Source organism: Saccostrea echinata, unplaced genomic scaffold, assembly GCF_033153115.1.
Source record: "Saccostrea echinata isolate AGI-Se365-2 ecotype Australia unplaced genomic scaffold, CSIRO_AGI_Sech_v1 ptg000030l, whole genome shotgun sequence".
Lineage (NCBI taxonomy): Eukaryota > Metazoa > Mollusca > Bivalvia > Ostreida > Ostreidae > Saccostrea > Saccostrea echinata.
Genome location: NW_026889779.1, coordinates 8,123,170 through 8,138,610, shown reverse-complemented (window position 1 = coordinate 8,138,610; position 15,441 = coordinate 8,123,170). Strand labels below are relative to the sequence as shown.

General features: G+C 32.4%; 1 protein-coding gene across 3 annotated transcripts; it reads right to left on the bottom strand.

Moving 5' to 3' along the window:
• Positions 1 to 1,483: 1,483 nt before the first annotated feature.
• On the bottom strand, positions 1,484 to 14,870 carry LOC133197206 (Bardet-Biedl syndrome 7 protein homolog). Of its 3 annotated transcripts, none has more exons than XM_061333119.1 (20): positions 14,758 to 14,870; positions 14,262 to 14,327; positions 13,401 to 13,463; positions 13,053 to 13,228; positions 12,722 to 12,908; positions 11,912 to 11,984; positions 11,364 to 11,430; positions 10,639 to 10,688; positions 10,071 to 10,201; positions 9,760 to 9,844; positions 8,498 to 8,597; positions 6,750 to 6,942; positions 6,538 to 6,612; positions 6,140 to 6,342; positions 5,740 to 5,904; positions 5,231 to 5,245; positions 3,920 to 4,053; positions 3,052 to 3,155; positions 2,715 to 2,838; positions 1,484 to 1,866 (listed from the first exon to the last, which is right to left on the bottom strand). In XM_061333119.1, the coding sequence occupies exons 1-20, from the start codon at positions 14,794 to 14,796 to the stop codon at positions 1,733 to 1,735; spliced, it is 2,184 nt and encodes a 727-aa protein (XP_061189103.1). In that variant the 5' UTR covers positions 14,797 to 14,870; the 3' UTR covers positions 1,484 to 1,732. The 3 variants fall into 3 exon arrangements, with proteins under 3 accessions (XP_061189103.1, XP_061189102.1, XP_061189104.1); XM_061333118.1 differs by lacking the exon at positions 8,498 to 8,597 and adding an exon at positions 7,563 to 7,662; XM_061333120.1 differs by lacking the exons at positions 5,231 to 5,245; positions 8,498 to 8,597 and adding an exon at positions 7,563 to 7,662.
• Positions 14,871 to 15,441: the final 571 nt, after the last annotated feature.

Sequence of the window (15,441 nt, the reverse complement as noted above, 5' to 3'; positions counted from 1 at the left end):
AATAATGGGACGACAAAACTTCGGAATGAATACAAAAAAAATTATTCCTCGAGGTTAAAAAGGTTTTGAGCCGGCCCATTTTTAGTCAGTCGGTCGGGAGAGGGCAAACAAATAATTTTTCAAAGATGACCCAATAAGAATAACGAAGAACGATAGCATTGAATGCTATTTAATACCGAAAATCGTATTTAATGCCCCAGTAACCGAAAATTCGGGGGCATATAGTTTTACCCTGTCTGTTTGTTTGTCCGCAAAAACTTTTAATCTTGCCCATAACTTTTGATTGGTTGGAGCTATAGCTTTCATATTTCATATGTGTATTACTTGTAACAAGACCTTTCTTTGGGTACCAACATATTTGACCTTGAGGTTTGACCCACTTTTGCAAAATTTTACCAATCTTTTAACCTTAGCCATGACTTTTGAATGATTGGTGCGAAGGCTTTCATACTTCACATGTGTATTTCTCGTGAAAAGACCTTCCCAAGTGCTCTTTTGTCTTTGACCTTGGAGTTTGACCTTCTTTTGAAAAACTTTAAACTTGTCCATAACTTTTGAATGGTTGGTGCTAGGGCTTTCATATTTTATGAGTGTATTTCTTGTGATTAGACCTTCCCTTCGGCACCATTAATTTTGACCATTTGACCTTTACCTTGATGTTGATCTACTTTTGAAAAACTTAAAACTTTGCAGTAGCTTTTCAATGGTTGGTGCTACGGCTTTCATGTTTCACAGGTATATTCTTCGAGACAAGACCTTCCCTTGGGTACCAACATTTTTGATCTCTTGATCTTGGAGTTTGACTTGCATTTGAGAAACTTTAACCTTTGCTATGAGCTGCCATATGGGGGCATCAGTGTTTCAAAAACACATTTTGTTTTGTTTTTAATTTTAAAAATACATCTAAACAAAATAAATTGCACATGCAAAACAGAAGAAGAATGCCTGCCAGCAAGTTGAAGAATTGTATAAAAAGAATTGAAAGTCATTAATGACGCGTGAAGAGATACAGATAAAAGATACATATTGTTTTCCCTTTATCAGTTTAAAAATTTTGGGTGCAGCACTGCCAAAGTTTTTGTTCTTGCCAATAAAGTTCATAATTTCTAGGTACACAGGGCAACGACAATCAAACTTTCCAGATAGTTTCTATGAGGTCTTGTCTACAGTGCCCTAAAATTTTGTCTTGATTTGAGGTCTGGTTTAAAGTCAAGAGAAATAACGGTAGTGTGCGTCGCCATTGTGCTGAGAAAGGGGATGGGATGGGGTGTTAGAGCAGCCTCATGCACAAGAATTTGGAAATTATTTTGCTTTGGTTGCATTAGGGTGTGTATCAACATCAAATTTCATTAAACACTAAAAATACATTGAAATAAAATTGCTTCACTTTCATTAAAAGAAAAATATTTTGCAACAATTGCATCACTTTGCATTACATTACAATGCCCAGCAGTTCTATTTGAAATATTTTTGGAATTTCAAATTTAAATTAATTAAATTCATTTATTTATCCTAATAACATCATACAAAGAAATTTATCAGAGCCACATTTATTACAGATTGCACACACAGCTGTACCATGTTAAAAAGATATCACAGTTCAACAAAGATCACAATGGACAAACAAATGGACGGAATTCACTAAAATTTAGCCCATTGATCATAAGCTGCAGTTCACAACACTTTCATATAATTATCTTCCACATGCTGGATAAAATATATGCATTTAGTCTCATCCAGTTTCAAAAAATTGCACTAGTGTTTGTAAGTCATAATTATCTAGGACCTCCAATAAGGCTGGCACTCTGCCCTTGACATTTTGACCTTTGAACTTGAATTTATCTATATACAAATCTGTGATCATTCCTGAAAAAAATGTAAATAATATGAAATACAGACATCTAATCTAAAGATTTATTATATACAGCTCATTATATACAGCTCATAATGAAAAAGTTCATATATCAGGCAGTGTTCTATAAATAAGTGAATGTTTAATGAAATACATATGTTAATTGCATAATCAAAGGGCTTTAGTTCCACATCTGGTACATTTACTCATACAAATGCATACTTTCATATACAATGTATGAAATACAAAAACTTTTAAAGTGGCTCATAATTTAGAATTATCTATCTCAATTACATAAACCAAACCACACATTCTTGGGGAGGTGGGGGGTGGGGGTGGGGGGTATTATTAGTAATCCAGGTCCAATCAAGGGTGTACCCTGGGTTTTATTCCATACACCCTGAGGCCAAAGGCTGAAGGGTGTATGGAATACAACCCGGGGTAAATCCCTGTTCACCCTTGATTAGACCTGGATAATGAATTTATTCCTATGTACCCAAATAAATTCTTTGTAAACAAGTCCAATCAACTGTGTTTCAAGCTATCGATAAGATTTACTACACCCTACAATGCAGAAAAACTATGCATTGTGACGTCACGTTTTTTACCTCCGGCTCAAGTCAGGTGTACAGAAATTTACACCCAACTTTGTAACCAATCAAAGCTTGTGTTACAAGCTACATAGGAAAAAAAATATAGTCTCCCCAATTTTGTCTAACTGAGCTAATAAAATTCATTATTCATGATTTCATCCTTTCTTTACTCTTGGACTTACATGTATCACAGATCATGAAAGTGATAAACTCGCTGCAAAAATATAATTCTTTTCCATTGTAACAGAATAATTTTCTGTAAGACCCACCATATAGTCTTTCTAGGTGACATGGCTGTTTTTTGAATTCTGCTTGCAGTTCCTCAGCATCTTCCAAAATCTGTCTGTATTCAGGGGAGATAAAGCTGGTATCATTCTCGTGAACCTGCAGTTCCTGTGAAAACACAGCATATGTACCTGGTACGTGTACAACTTGTCATGAACTAGGATAACAGTGGTCTGAAATAGCACTGATAGAAATCTATTCAGAGAATAAATAAATATTTTGAAATATTTGTTAAAAAAAAAATACAGAAGACACAGCATAGAGAATTTTTGCAATATTGAAACTCGAAATATAATATTAGGAGAAGTTATTCTGCCTTACTTTGAGAGCATCAATGAGCTGAACTTTCTTGGCCAGTAGAAGTTGGTATTCCAATTTGGGATGGATCAGATTCAGGGTATATGGAATGGAGTCTTCATTAATTTCTGTGAAGAAAATGTTAGGTGTTACTAAATATTGTTGAAGTTCTAGTTATTTATGGGGCAACCTTTGCAAGTATGGTAACTTATTCCACATACAGTTAAAACTCATTTTCTCAAACTTGATTGGGCCAAGAAAAAACTTCTAGATATTTGAGAATTTGAGATATTGAGGTTAAAATACATCAAGAAAAAAGTGGTTGGGACTTCCAACTCACTTTGACATATCCATGGTATTTACGATATTCATATTTGAGGTACCGAAGTTCAACTGTAGATTGTAGGTTCATGTGGAAGCAGTGAAATATTGATTTCGATTTTGCACACAGTTACACTAAAAACGGGATCTATGGTATTTTGTGTCCTGTAAAATTTCACTTCAGTATAATTCTTCAATCAATATTTCAATTATTAATATTCATTGCCAATATAACCATGCAGATCTAATCTGACAATAATTACTGTTGATTCTTTAATTTATGTGAGGCATTTATTATCACAAAATTTCTTGGAAGCACCACTCACAAAATAACATAACCAGCATTTATTTTTACATTGCTGGAATACATGTACATGTAAAACTTGAGATTAACTTATTCACTTGAGATCACTTGCCAATTCATATTCTCTTGACATCTACAAGTTATTTTGCTACATTAAGTACTTGCTTAAAATAAGGAATCTACAGTATTGGTTGAAATATTATTGATTTAATATCATATATGACACATTAAGGACATTCTCTACACAAGGTGAGTCCAGTAACTTACCATAGGTGATATTGAGGCTGATCTTTTTTTTCGTAGCCTCCTTGGTCAGTACATCCTTAAGGATGGAGATTGTAGAGATGTTGTCAGATCTAAATATAGCTTCACCTTTCTTGGTGACCTTGGCATTGCTACCACTGCCAAAAATATAAAACATTCTTACATACACACAGTGCTAAGAATACTGAAAATATCTAAAACATAAACAACAACAATAATTACCACAAAATACAGGTTTCAATTCACACATACACTGTGTGTAAATTGTGTTCTTCATCAAAAGGCACTGTATACTGCAAATTATTTCATTTGAGAGAACTTTATTTAAGCTCAATTTCACAACATTTTCTCAAAGCAAAAATCAAAGCTCTCTTCTACATGAGGGGAATTAACTCTTCTTCTTATCTTAAAGAGGATACACACAAATTATGACCCCTGTGTAGATACAATGTACAATGCTGTTCTCTTGAGAAAAAGTCAAGTAAAACATTATTAATTTTAAGTACATGTGGGTTTTTTCTTTCCTTTACATGTGTGATATAAATCATGCTGATGTCAGTATGCTAAGTAGATTATTGTTATGCAGTACAAAAATAGCTGCCCATACATCTTTATCCCTGGCAAGCTTTTATTACATGTATATTGTGTATGATAATTGTGTTTCTATGTTCCTGCACATCACCATGCAGGGTTTCCTTACATGCAGTCTCCAGCTGATGATAAACAGGCATTAGTATGTTCATACGAGTGATAAGATACAGGAATTGACAGGGTCATAAGTGATTTTTGTGACAAATAATAGACAAGCATTATCAGTGTTACAGGGCAAAAGTTAGATTTTTAATATATTAATCCATATAGAATATATATAGAAAGTACATGTAGTTGTATGCCTGCATATGAGTTTGCAAAGTAACCAATGATGACAGATGTTTACTTTGTGAAATAAATGAAAATTAAATTTGAAAAATGTTATTTTTGCTTGTACATGTACCAATTCAAGTCAAAGGACATAGCTTTTTCAGGTGAACACACTTGAATTTAAAATTTTAGCATGGAAACTACTTTTAATATACTTAATTTCTTCCATTCAAAACAAGGATCACTGGAATGAAGGCATTTTCTAGCAACTGGTTTATTAGAAATAGAACATAAAAATAAAATTTATCAAGGAATTAAAACAAAGGAATCTGGGTCAAACATGAGTTCAAAAGTGAAACGGTAGTCAAGGTCAAAGGCTCAAGATAACATCTAAAGGAACCAAAACTCCAATGTGCATAAACAGACACACGTGTGCAGGAATAAAATACAAACCCATCAAATCCAGTCCTGACAAAAGTTGACAAAAATTAATCAATACTGAAAAACTTACTGTTTAATTAGGACATTTATAGATTGAAAAATTACAATGATAATTTAAAACTAATGAATATAGATGGACACTACATAAATGAAAATCAATTTTGAAAAGCCTAAAAACCTTTAAAAAAAACATCAAAATATATACATTCAACCTTAGTACATGTATAATGTTTTTGTGTAAGACAGTGTGAACTATCTTACTGAATTAAATTATTTTACAAATGAACAGTACGACACCAGTACACTGACCACAAGGAACGGCCAGAATTCCTCTCTTACATCTGTTAATCTGTCTATACCCAGGTTGATATTTAATTATTATAAATTTGATGACAAACTTTGACTTCATTATACACAGGTATTTGGTTTAAGCATGTTCACTGTAAACATGTTTCACTGTATTTAACAACTTGATTATATATAACATCAATATACGAATTACTTTGCCAAGTACAACTCACCTGTAAACACATTCCAGCTGAGTGTCCAAGAATGTTGACACAAAATGAAACGTGATACAATCACCAGGTGGTGTTCTCTCTGGTAACTCAGGGAGACAGAAGCAGACCCAAGAATGAACCTCTGCCAAACTGAACGGTCCTGATAACTTAATAGTGTTCAAAGGCCTGTAAAACAGTAAATATTTACAAAGTATGATGAAGAATCAAAACTTTAATTATGTGATAAAATAAAATTGCAATTAAAATCCTCTCTAAATGAGATAAAATATCCCCATCCCCTTCCCAAATACAATTGTAAAAACAAAGGTACATTAGCACCTTAGACAGAATATTCAGTTTTCAGATGGATTAACTTAATGATGGTCATTAAAGATTTCAATAAATGATTAAAACAAGTGACCTGGTATCATCAAACACATGGGTTCTCTGATGGAGGGACAAAGGTTTGATTTGGTACTGTTTGACTTGACATGTCTTAGGTTGTACCCTGGGGGTAATGTAGGCCTGTAGTGTCCCATATTGACCCTCAATAGAGCGAATCTTCAGTTCCAGGCGTGTAGTGTTTGCCTGACAGCGATATGTGGCCAACAGAAAATTACCTTCCTATAAAGGCAATAATGATGTTTATAACAGTTTTATAAACATAAGACAAAATATCAAAGGGAAATATCACTGAATATATCAATATAAGATCAAGGCTCTTAGAACATGTACAAAAGAAAGTATCAAAACTTGGCAAACAAATAAGAATTGTTTTCAGGTCCATTTTGAAAACTTAATTACGATAGCTGTACAAACCTCTGGATTACATGCACTATAACTGACAACAGCTGAATTTTTCTCCACATCCAAAAGATCTATTGGAACATCACTCTAAAACAAACACCAGTAAAATATAGTACATATATTATATGATAAAGGAAATACATACACCTAATTGCTAATTTAATAATGATTACAGAAGTTTATTTTGGAAAATCTGAAACTTTCAGGTATGACAGACACAGTACCTGTAGAAGAACATTGTCAATAGGTAACTGTAACTCCAGACTGAGTGTGTAGCTGGCATCTTCACGATTTAACACAAACTTGTCATTGATGTCAAACTGAGGCACAGCTGATATTGCCGTTTTACTGGTTGCAGTTTGCTGGTACTTCTCTCGTTCTGATATCACTTTCTGTGTTAGTTCTTCTAGTTCACCTCTAAATAACAAAAAGTTCAACATATTGATTCCTAACAGCTAGGTAAAATGCTGTAATAATTATTGTCAAGGTAACTGAAATTAGTTAGTCATCAAAATACTCTGTAATTTTCAGTAAATTGAAAAATGACAGCAACTGTCTAAAATCTACATAAGCATTCAAGCAAAATTCAAGTATCAAATTTATTGTCATGGGCAGTTGTTTTTTTAAAAAGAAGTATAACCCATGTATTTCTATCAAATTGAAATAAGCAGTCAGATGAATATACCTATAAGGCTATAAATGAGATGTTAAAAGTACTTGAAATCATGTATATAATCAATTAACTTTCTAAATTTCAATCTGGATTTATCAGCAGTGATAGGTTGGGTACATTAACAGTAGACAATATTTTCTGTAACATTTATAGTTCTTCAAAATCAATTTAAACTGTATTACACATTCAGCTACACCTAACCTGTTACACAAGTACAGTGTATTGTGCTCCAGTGGATTAAAAAAACAACTCCTTTACCATAAAACTTCTCTGCTCTGATGATTTTGAGAGCCTGTTGATTACTTACCTGTAGACTGAAAACTAGGAATGCACAGATTTCTCATATTTTAAGCCATGTACATACTTGAGAGTGTTGATTTTGACTTTTGCTGCAGTTTCTGGAATAACGGAAGTGGAACCAAGTCCTTTGGACATTTGTTCTGAGGTCAACCCTAGCACCCAACCTGTGCACATTAACCAGCGTTATAAAATAGTGTGATGTTTCTCGAAAAATCATTCAGACATGACAGGAACTGTAACTCTTATAAACATCTTAGGAATATTTGAATTTGGATAGGAGCCCAAAATATATGTGTAAATTGCCCAAGCCTATGTATATTCAGTAATAATTTAACATAAATTTGATGAACCAATATATTGATTATTCAGTGAACTCAGTTCCTGTCCTGTACTGACCTTCTGTAGAATTGCCACCATAAACTAAACAGACAAGATTAAGTTCAAAATTCAGTGCATTTTTTAAATGTCTTTCCATACAGTATCAAAACCAATTTCCTTATAGATACTTGAATTTAATACATGTACTTTTGAATGAATTATCCCTGTTGGTCAGTTTGTGGCAACAATTATTTAGGTGAAAAGCAGAGTTAAATGTAGACTTGGTCAATTTAGGTGTAGGAGGCAAACATGTCATCACACACAGGTATTGTAGGGGTGAGTATATATGCATGTAATTGAGAAAAAGATTTCCAGGTTTGACCAATGGAATGCTGTAATTAGTAAATCATGGAGATTAAGAGGAAATTCAACCCGCTCTGCTCTAGACCCATAAAAATTAATTTTTTTTCAATAAGCATAGGTACATGTTATGTAAATAGCTTAAATGCTTTTTGGAAAAAAAAAGATATTTATTCACTTCTATTCTAACCTGTAAAAAATTTAAGGGAAAAAAAGCACAAAAAACATAAAAATTACTGGCAGTCTAGAGCATTGACTTTACAGGAAAGAGAGACACAAGCTCAGTGCAAGAAGCCAGCCAAGCCGTGAGACCCACGTTACCTAAGACCGATTATTTTTTCGCGACCATGCTCTGAGAGATGATAGACATCTGGCCCGGATTCTTTGATATTGGGCTCAGATGTCAGAGTACTGATCCAGCCTAAAATCATCCAGTTACAATTAGTTATATAGTCAATCCATCAGTTACAATCAGTTATATAGTCAATCCATTAGTTACAATTAGTTATACATGTATAGTCAATCCATCAGTTACAATCAGTTAAAAAGTCAAACATCCAGTTACAATCAGTTATAAAGTCATCCAGTTACAATCAGTTATAAAATCATCCAGTTACAATCAGTTATAAAGTCAATGATCCAGTTACAATCAGTTATAAAGTCAATCATCCAGTCACAATCAGTTATAAAGTCATCCTGTTACAATCACTTAAAAAGTCATCCAGTTACAATCAGTTATAAAGTCAATTATCCAGTTACAATCATCCAGTTAATATCAGTTATAAAATTCAAACATCATCCAGTTACAATCAGTTATAAAGTCAATCATCCAGTCACAATCAGTTATAAAGTCATCCAGTTACAATCACTTAAAAAGTCATCCAGTTACAATCAGTTATAAAGTCAAACATCCAGTTACAATCAGTTATAAAGTTAATCATCCAGTTACAATCAGTTATAAAGTCATACATCCAGTCACAATCAGTTATAAACTCATACATCCAGTTACCATTAGTTACAAAGTCATCCAGTTACAATCAGTTATAAAGTCAAACATCCAGTTACAATCAGTAATAAAGTCATCCAGTTACAATCAGTTATAAAATCATCCAGTTACAATCAATTATTAAGTCATCCAGTTGCAATCAGTTATAAAGTCAATCCATCAGTTATAATCAGTTATAAAGTCATCCAGTTACAATTAGTTATAAAGTCAATCATCCAGATACAATCAGTCATTATAAAGTCAATAAACGAAAAATGTTCTGTGTAATAAATTTGACATGTCCGAGTGAGCAAAAGAAGATATTGATCTGCATTACTTATTATCAGCATTTTTATGGATACTTTGATTAGAACTTTATGTTCTTTGGGAAAACAATATTGAGAATACACTGCATACTGCATGAACATAATCCTTTATTAAATTTTATATATCAAATATCCATCAATTCAAGAAATTAAAAAAAATGAATACAGCTTAGGGAGGTTTAAGAAAGAGTGTATGCAAATAATTTTTCCCTGGAATATCAATTTTATTTCTATTAAAAAAAACTGTTGGATTGTACCCATTACTTTCTTACCTGCATAGGTAGAACACACAATCTCATCAAATCCTTGTGTAGCAATCACTCCTCCTTGCACTGAAGTAACACTCTCACTCAATTGCTGAAATAAAAATCTTGTATGAAGAACATTTTGGTCAAAAATGACGCTTTGTAGCTTTTCCTGCAATGTGTTGAAAATTCTCTGAGATGGATACTTTCATTTTCTCTTACTAGTTTCTAACAAGGATGGCTTATTTGTTACATCTAAATATTAATAAATAGCAAAAGAAAATGTTGATGAAATAAATATGATATAAGAATCGATACAGTGACAATTAATTCCTTACATGTTTAAATCTGAATATAGGCTCATCAGATTCATCATAGCTGTAGACTTCCACAAGTCCATCATCTCTCCCCACAACTAGGTCAAGGACACCATCAGCTGTGATGTCATAACTGTCAATAGCTAACACTCCTGTGGATCAATAAGTATAAAAATACTCATTTAATTAATATCCTTTCAAAATAAAAACATAATATTTACATCCACTGAAGATTTCATTTTTCATTTCTTATGAAAACCACTTCTTTCATCACTCAGTAAACACCATAAGAACCTTTTCTCAAGCCATCTGCACAGATTTCTTATGCAGTGTGCTTTTCAATCAATGAAACGTACAATGACGTACATATTTATAATATAATATTTAACATACTTAAACCTAATTAAATTATTATTTATACAGGCATAAATATACACAATAAATGTCTTTCTTTGTTTGTTAGTACGGGAATTAATGGTTGCAGCTATTGCAGAAAAAATTAAATAACCCACATAACAGCTGCAACATTAAATTCCAATACTAACAAAGAAAACATTTTATTGTCTAAAATTAAAAAGCTGACACAAACCTCCACTTCGTTTCTCATTTGGTAATTCCCAGCGATGTGATGGAGCCATTCTGAAAAAAATTATTTTTTACAAGTTAATTTTTGTCTTGCATGGACATTGAGGCAACTAATTAGGAAGGTCAGATAGACCCTAAAAACTGAGGTTTCATGTCACATCAGTTATCACTTGTGGCACGTAAAAAGACCTCACTACTCAAATGCCCTTAGCCCCAAGCACAGGTCCAAATTTTGAAATCCTTCACTGGCAAGTGATGATTTCCCAAATTGATTCATGTCCCAATATGACTAAAATAGTCTCTAAGGGATGTGAAGCAGTCAATTAACTTAACCAAATATAATATCTTATCCCATTTTTACCCCTTTATCCCATGGATATCACTCATTGGATACTTTTTTCATATCCCAATGCTGTGACATCCCAAAGGATTTTGCGTGAAAGTGATGAAATAAAGTGCACTCCTATATAAAAACAGTGTAAAATATCGATAGTGATGTATAAAACATGGGATAAAAAGAATCTCTCATGATTTATAGTTAGATATGATTTTTATTCAACTCGATGTGTGTTTTTTTAATCCCCTCACCAAGGTTTGAGGATAAAATAACACACAACTTGTTGGATAAAAATCATATCCAACTATAAATCATGTAAGATCCTATATTTATCCTGTTATCCTTATGAAACAACATTTATATTCTGCAGTCTACAAACACAAAATGTTTACCTTCCAATCTGAACCAGACCAACTCTTCCATCTGAGGTCCCATATAAAATCTCATCTCCTTCATCTCCTGGTCAAAATAAAACACATGGGTACAGTACATAACAGAAATGTGCATAACAGCAGCACCATTTCACATTTATGAGTTTTCAGAAACAAATTTTGTTTCAAAAATGCAAATGTATACATTTCTCCTATTAATGTGCATATCTGTATGAAAATTTGTGTGGTAACTTGTCCTGATATGATTTTTTTTATTTTGCACGCACACACCAACACAATCTTTCATAAGAATTTAAGCAACAGGTTAATTATGTCTTGCAAGAATGACATAAATGTACATTTTTCTCTGTGATGACTCATTTTTATGACATCTTTTACTCCATTTCCATCAATTTATATGTACATTGAACATACATGTATACAGTAAGTTTCAGTTTTGAGACTTGAATATATCATATCTCAATTTAATAATAATTAATTCACACATCTGTTTCCCCATCAGATAAGGAAATATAGGCTATAGAAAATTAATCCTGATTTTACTTTACCTCCATCGTTGCCATACAGTTGCATCACAGAGGGTGGGCCAGGGACCTCTACTTCATAGAGCAAGTCAGAGTCCTACAACCAAATCAGATCATCAAGTACACAGGTACCAGGTACTTATAAATTTAAAAACAAAATTAATTTTTCTTTCTAATTGCTTACAAAACTAGTACATGTTTCTTAGTTCTATTGTGTAAGCACTGTATAGATACTTCTCACTTTTCAATAGTATAATACTGTATACCGGGTTATTTTCGCCCTTTCACACTTGCAAACAATTTTTCCCCTTTTAAATTTGCCCAGTCACAGCTCTGTTTTCAAAGAAATTATACCTTCTGCTTTGAATTTCTACCGTCTTAAATTTGCTCACTTGTGTCTTAGGCAAAAGGGGCGAAAATAAAACAGAGGCGAAAATTTCCATGTATACAGTATGTTGGACCAATTTTTCAACAAGGAGAAATGCAAATAATATATTTTTGAATATGTCAAAATCTTTTTGATGATACATTCATGACAATGTAGATATACGCAAGTCAATATAGTTAATCTCAGGGTTAAAAAGATAAAAAAGAGTAATTTTAATTCCGTAAGTGAATAAATCAATTATATTCTAATTGTAAAATGAATTCCCATTTTTTTAGTGAAAAATAACTAATAACAAACCTTAAGTCTGCAGAACAATTATGAATTTTCTTTGTCTATAAGAAATATACATGATAACACCTTCACCCTTCATGCAAATCCATACTGGGAGAGGAATTTTGCAGTTCCCTGGGGGTTGGGGGGTGGGGGGGGGGTGTTAAATGACTTACCTGTAAGACCCTCAACACCCTGTCCTGACATGCCAGCACTGGTGTGATCTCTGGGACTTTGTTGGTTGGTAAACAGATCACATCACAGATATTATCAGCAGACAGGAAGTGATTAGCATCCTTGCAGTCATGGTAATGATTATAAACAAAGTTACCACAGGTAAATAGCTCTGCTCCCTCCACATACCTATAAAAGTACTGGTTGCTCAAAAAAAATATATTTACAGCAATACAGCAACATACAATCAATCTGCAATCATAAAAATAAGTTTTGACATTTCTTTGCACAATGAAAAATCAATGACTTTATTAAAATAAATCACTCATTTACATTGTCTGAATTGGTTCTGCCAAACTTGTGTCAAAAGTGAGGAAGTTCTTTCCCTTCTTTGTGAAACCTTTAACCTCTGACCCTGAGGTTGCAAAGATTCTTTCCCGTGTCCCTCCAACAGGTCCACCTAGCTCAACTCTTGTTATTTTCTTTTTGAGGGTGGCATTAAACACAGGCTAAAGTTTAAAAACAAAAATTTTTAAAATAATTTTGATAATATAACTTTTATATTTATTAAAAAGGAAACTGATATTTTTATATTAATTTTGAATACAAATTAAAACAAGTTTTATCTTGAACATATAAATGTTTATTAACAAGGTTGCTGATAATGGTACGTTATCTTACAACTGATTCCCCTTTCTTCATTCCCAGACACTGAAGCTCTCCATTATTGTCACCAATAACAAACTAAAACAAAGAATCAGGTGTCATAAATATCTTTTTCATTATATTTCATACTAAATGGGAAATGTTTTATTATTAAAAATTGATACATTATACGGGTATACTGATTTAATTTGTAGAGGACATCAATGAATTTGGAATGTTAATCAGAATAATCAATTAAAGGTGATGCATGTACATGATTGAACATGTAATGATTAATAGCTAGCACAGTGAGCAGTGCAAAGCGTCCATTGCACTGCAAGTTCTTAGTACAAAACCTAGGCAAATAGAATTTTTTTGCAGTAAACCTCAATATCCACAATGCAATGTAAATAGGCTGTTTTCCCATAAGTGTGCTACTGCTTTTTGGCTCACATTCTCATGATAACCAAAGAAAAGTTCACAAATAAATTCTTAAAATGGAAATTGTAGATAAATAGTACATTAAATGCTTTTTGTTCACTATTTGCTCTTTTTAAAGACTTTGTTTATATGGGAATACAATGAACTTTTGGCTTCATGTGATGTCACAATCTGTCTTGTGTGGTTTGAAGAGGCAGATCTTATTTAAAACTAAATAGGATTCCAGTAATCTATTAATTTAAAATGATACACAGCTGAGCTTGGCCCCATGGTTGCACTGTCGACATATTAGGTTGGTTTTTTTTTTTTACTTAAAAAGTGATACATACATGTACTACATTATAAATAAAGTAAACAAACCCAAGTTACTGCGCAATACATTTAAATAGTTTTATCATATTATACATGTATGCTGAAATTTTGCTTCATATTTCATGATTATGTCATGTAAATTACCCTCTGTGGTTTTCCAGGAACCTGGGGAGGGAGCAGCCGCAGTGATTTACAAGAGGTGACACCAACCTGTGAAAATTATTAAAAAAAATATTTAAAAATCTCATTTTAATTGTTATCTAAAAATGTTTCTCCTGCATATTACAAAAAAAAAAAAAAAAAAATACTGAATCTGTATCTGCTCTTCGACGCTTTTCTACTTGAAACTTAATTATTATCTACTAGAATAAAAAAATTCCTTCTTTAAATCAGTGCACATTTATACAATGACCCAATATCATTACACTAAAATGAATAAATTACAATATACCGCAATAGATTATTTTATGGCAATGCTGATTTCCAGAGACATAAATAATGTCTTTGTGATTTCGGAGTCCGAAAACAAGGCTACTAAGACTCATCTCCCATTCCTTTTTTTCGCTACCTAGCAATAGAAATACCAAGAAAATCATTTCATATCGATATTTGCCAGCCTTCATCTTAACACTGAATTTACCTGTACATAGTCCACCCGTGTGAGATTTAATTCCATCATTTTGAAAGCTTTTCTTTTTGTGATCCAAGTTTTTCTCAAGAATTCATTTCAACCGGAAGTACTGTTTGTATACATATTCAGCAGAGAATCACTTGGCTGTCGGATTTTTAAATAAATTAATTAATCAATAGATATGCTTAAAGAGACACAATGCAAGGCAAATCTTGTTGATAAGAAAAATATCTGTCGAAGAGTTTTATATTTATTTGGTTATTCATTTTTTTTCACTATGGTAAATAGTTCGCGCAAAATATTATTCGTACAGGAGTTTCTTCTGGTTTGGCATTGCTAGATTTTGCAGAGAAGGAATAAAAATTTTAAATCAATTTTTCAATAATTTAGACATTTCCTAAACCAAAATGTTAAATCAAAAATCACGGACATATATACTATACTATACTTAGTATATAGCATTGTACTGTTGTATAGGTCCCTGACTATTTTGTAGTAACGCTTTTGCTGCCTAGAAAATAAGTTCTTGAGACTTCAAAATACTGTATAGCTGAAGAATTATGATAATTTGTAAGGAATTTTAGATTCTACGAAATTCTTGAAAAAATCAGGGACCTATATACTTAGTATATAAGTCCCTGAAAAAATTGAATTTAGCAAAATGAAAAAGAAAATTCGTAATAACAATTAAGA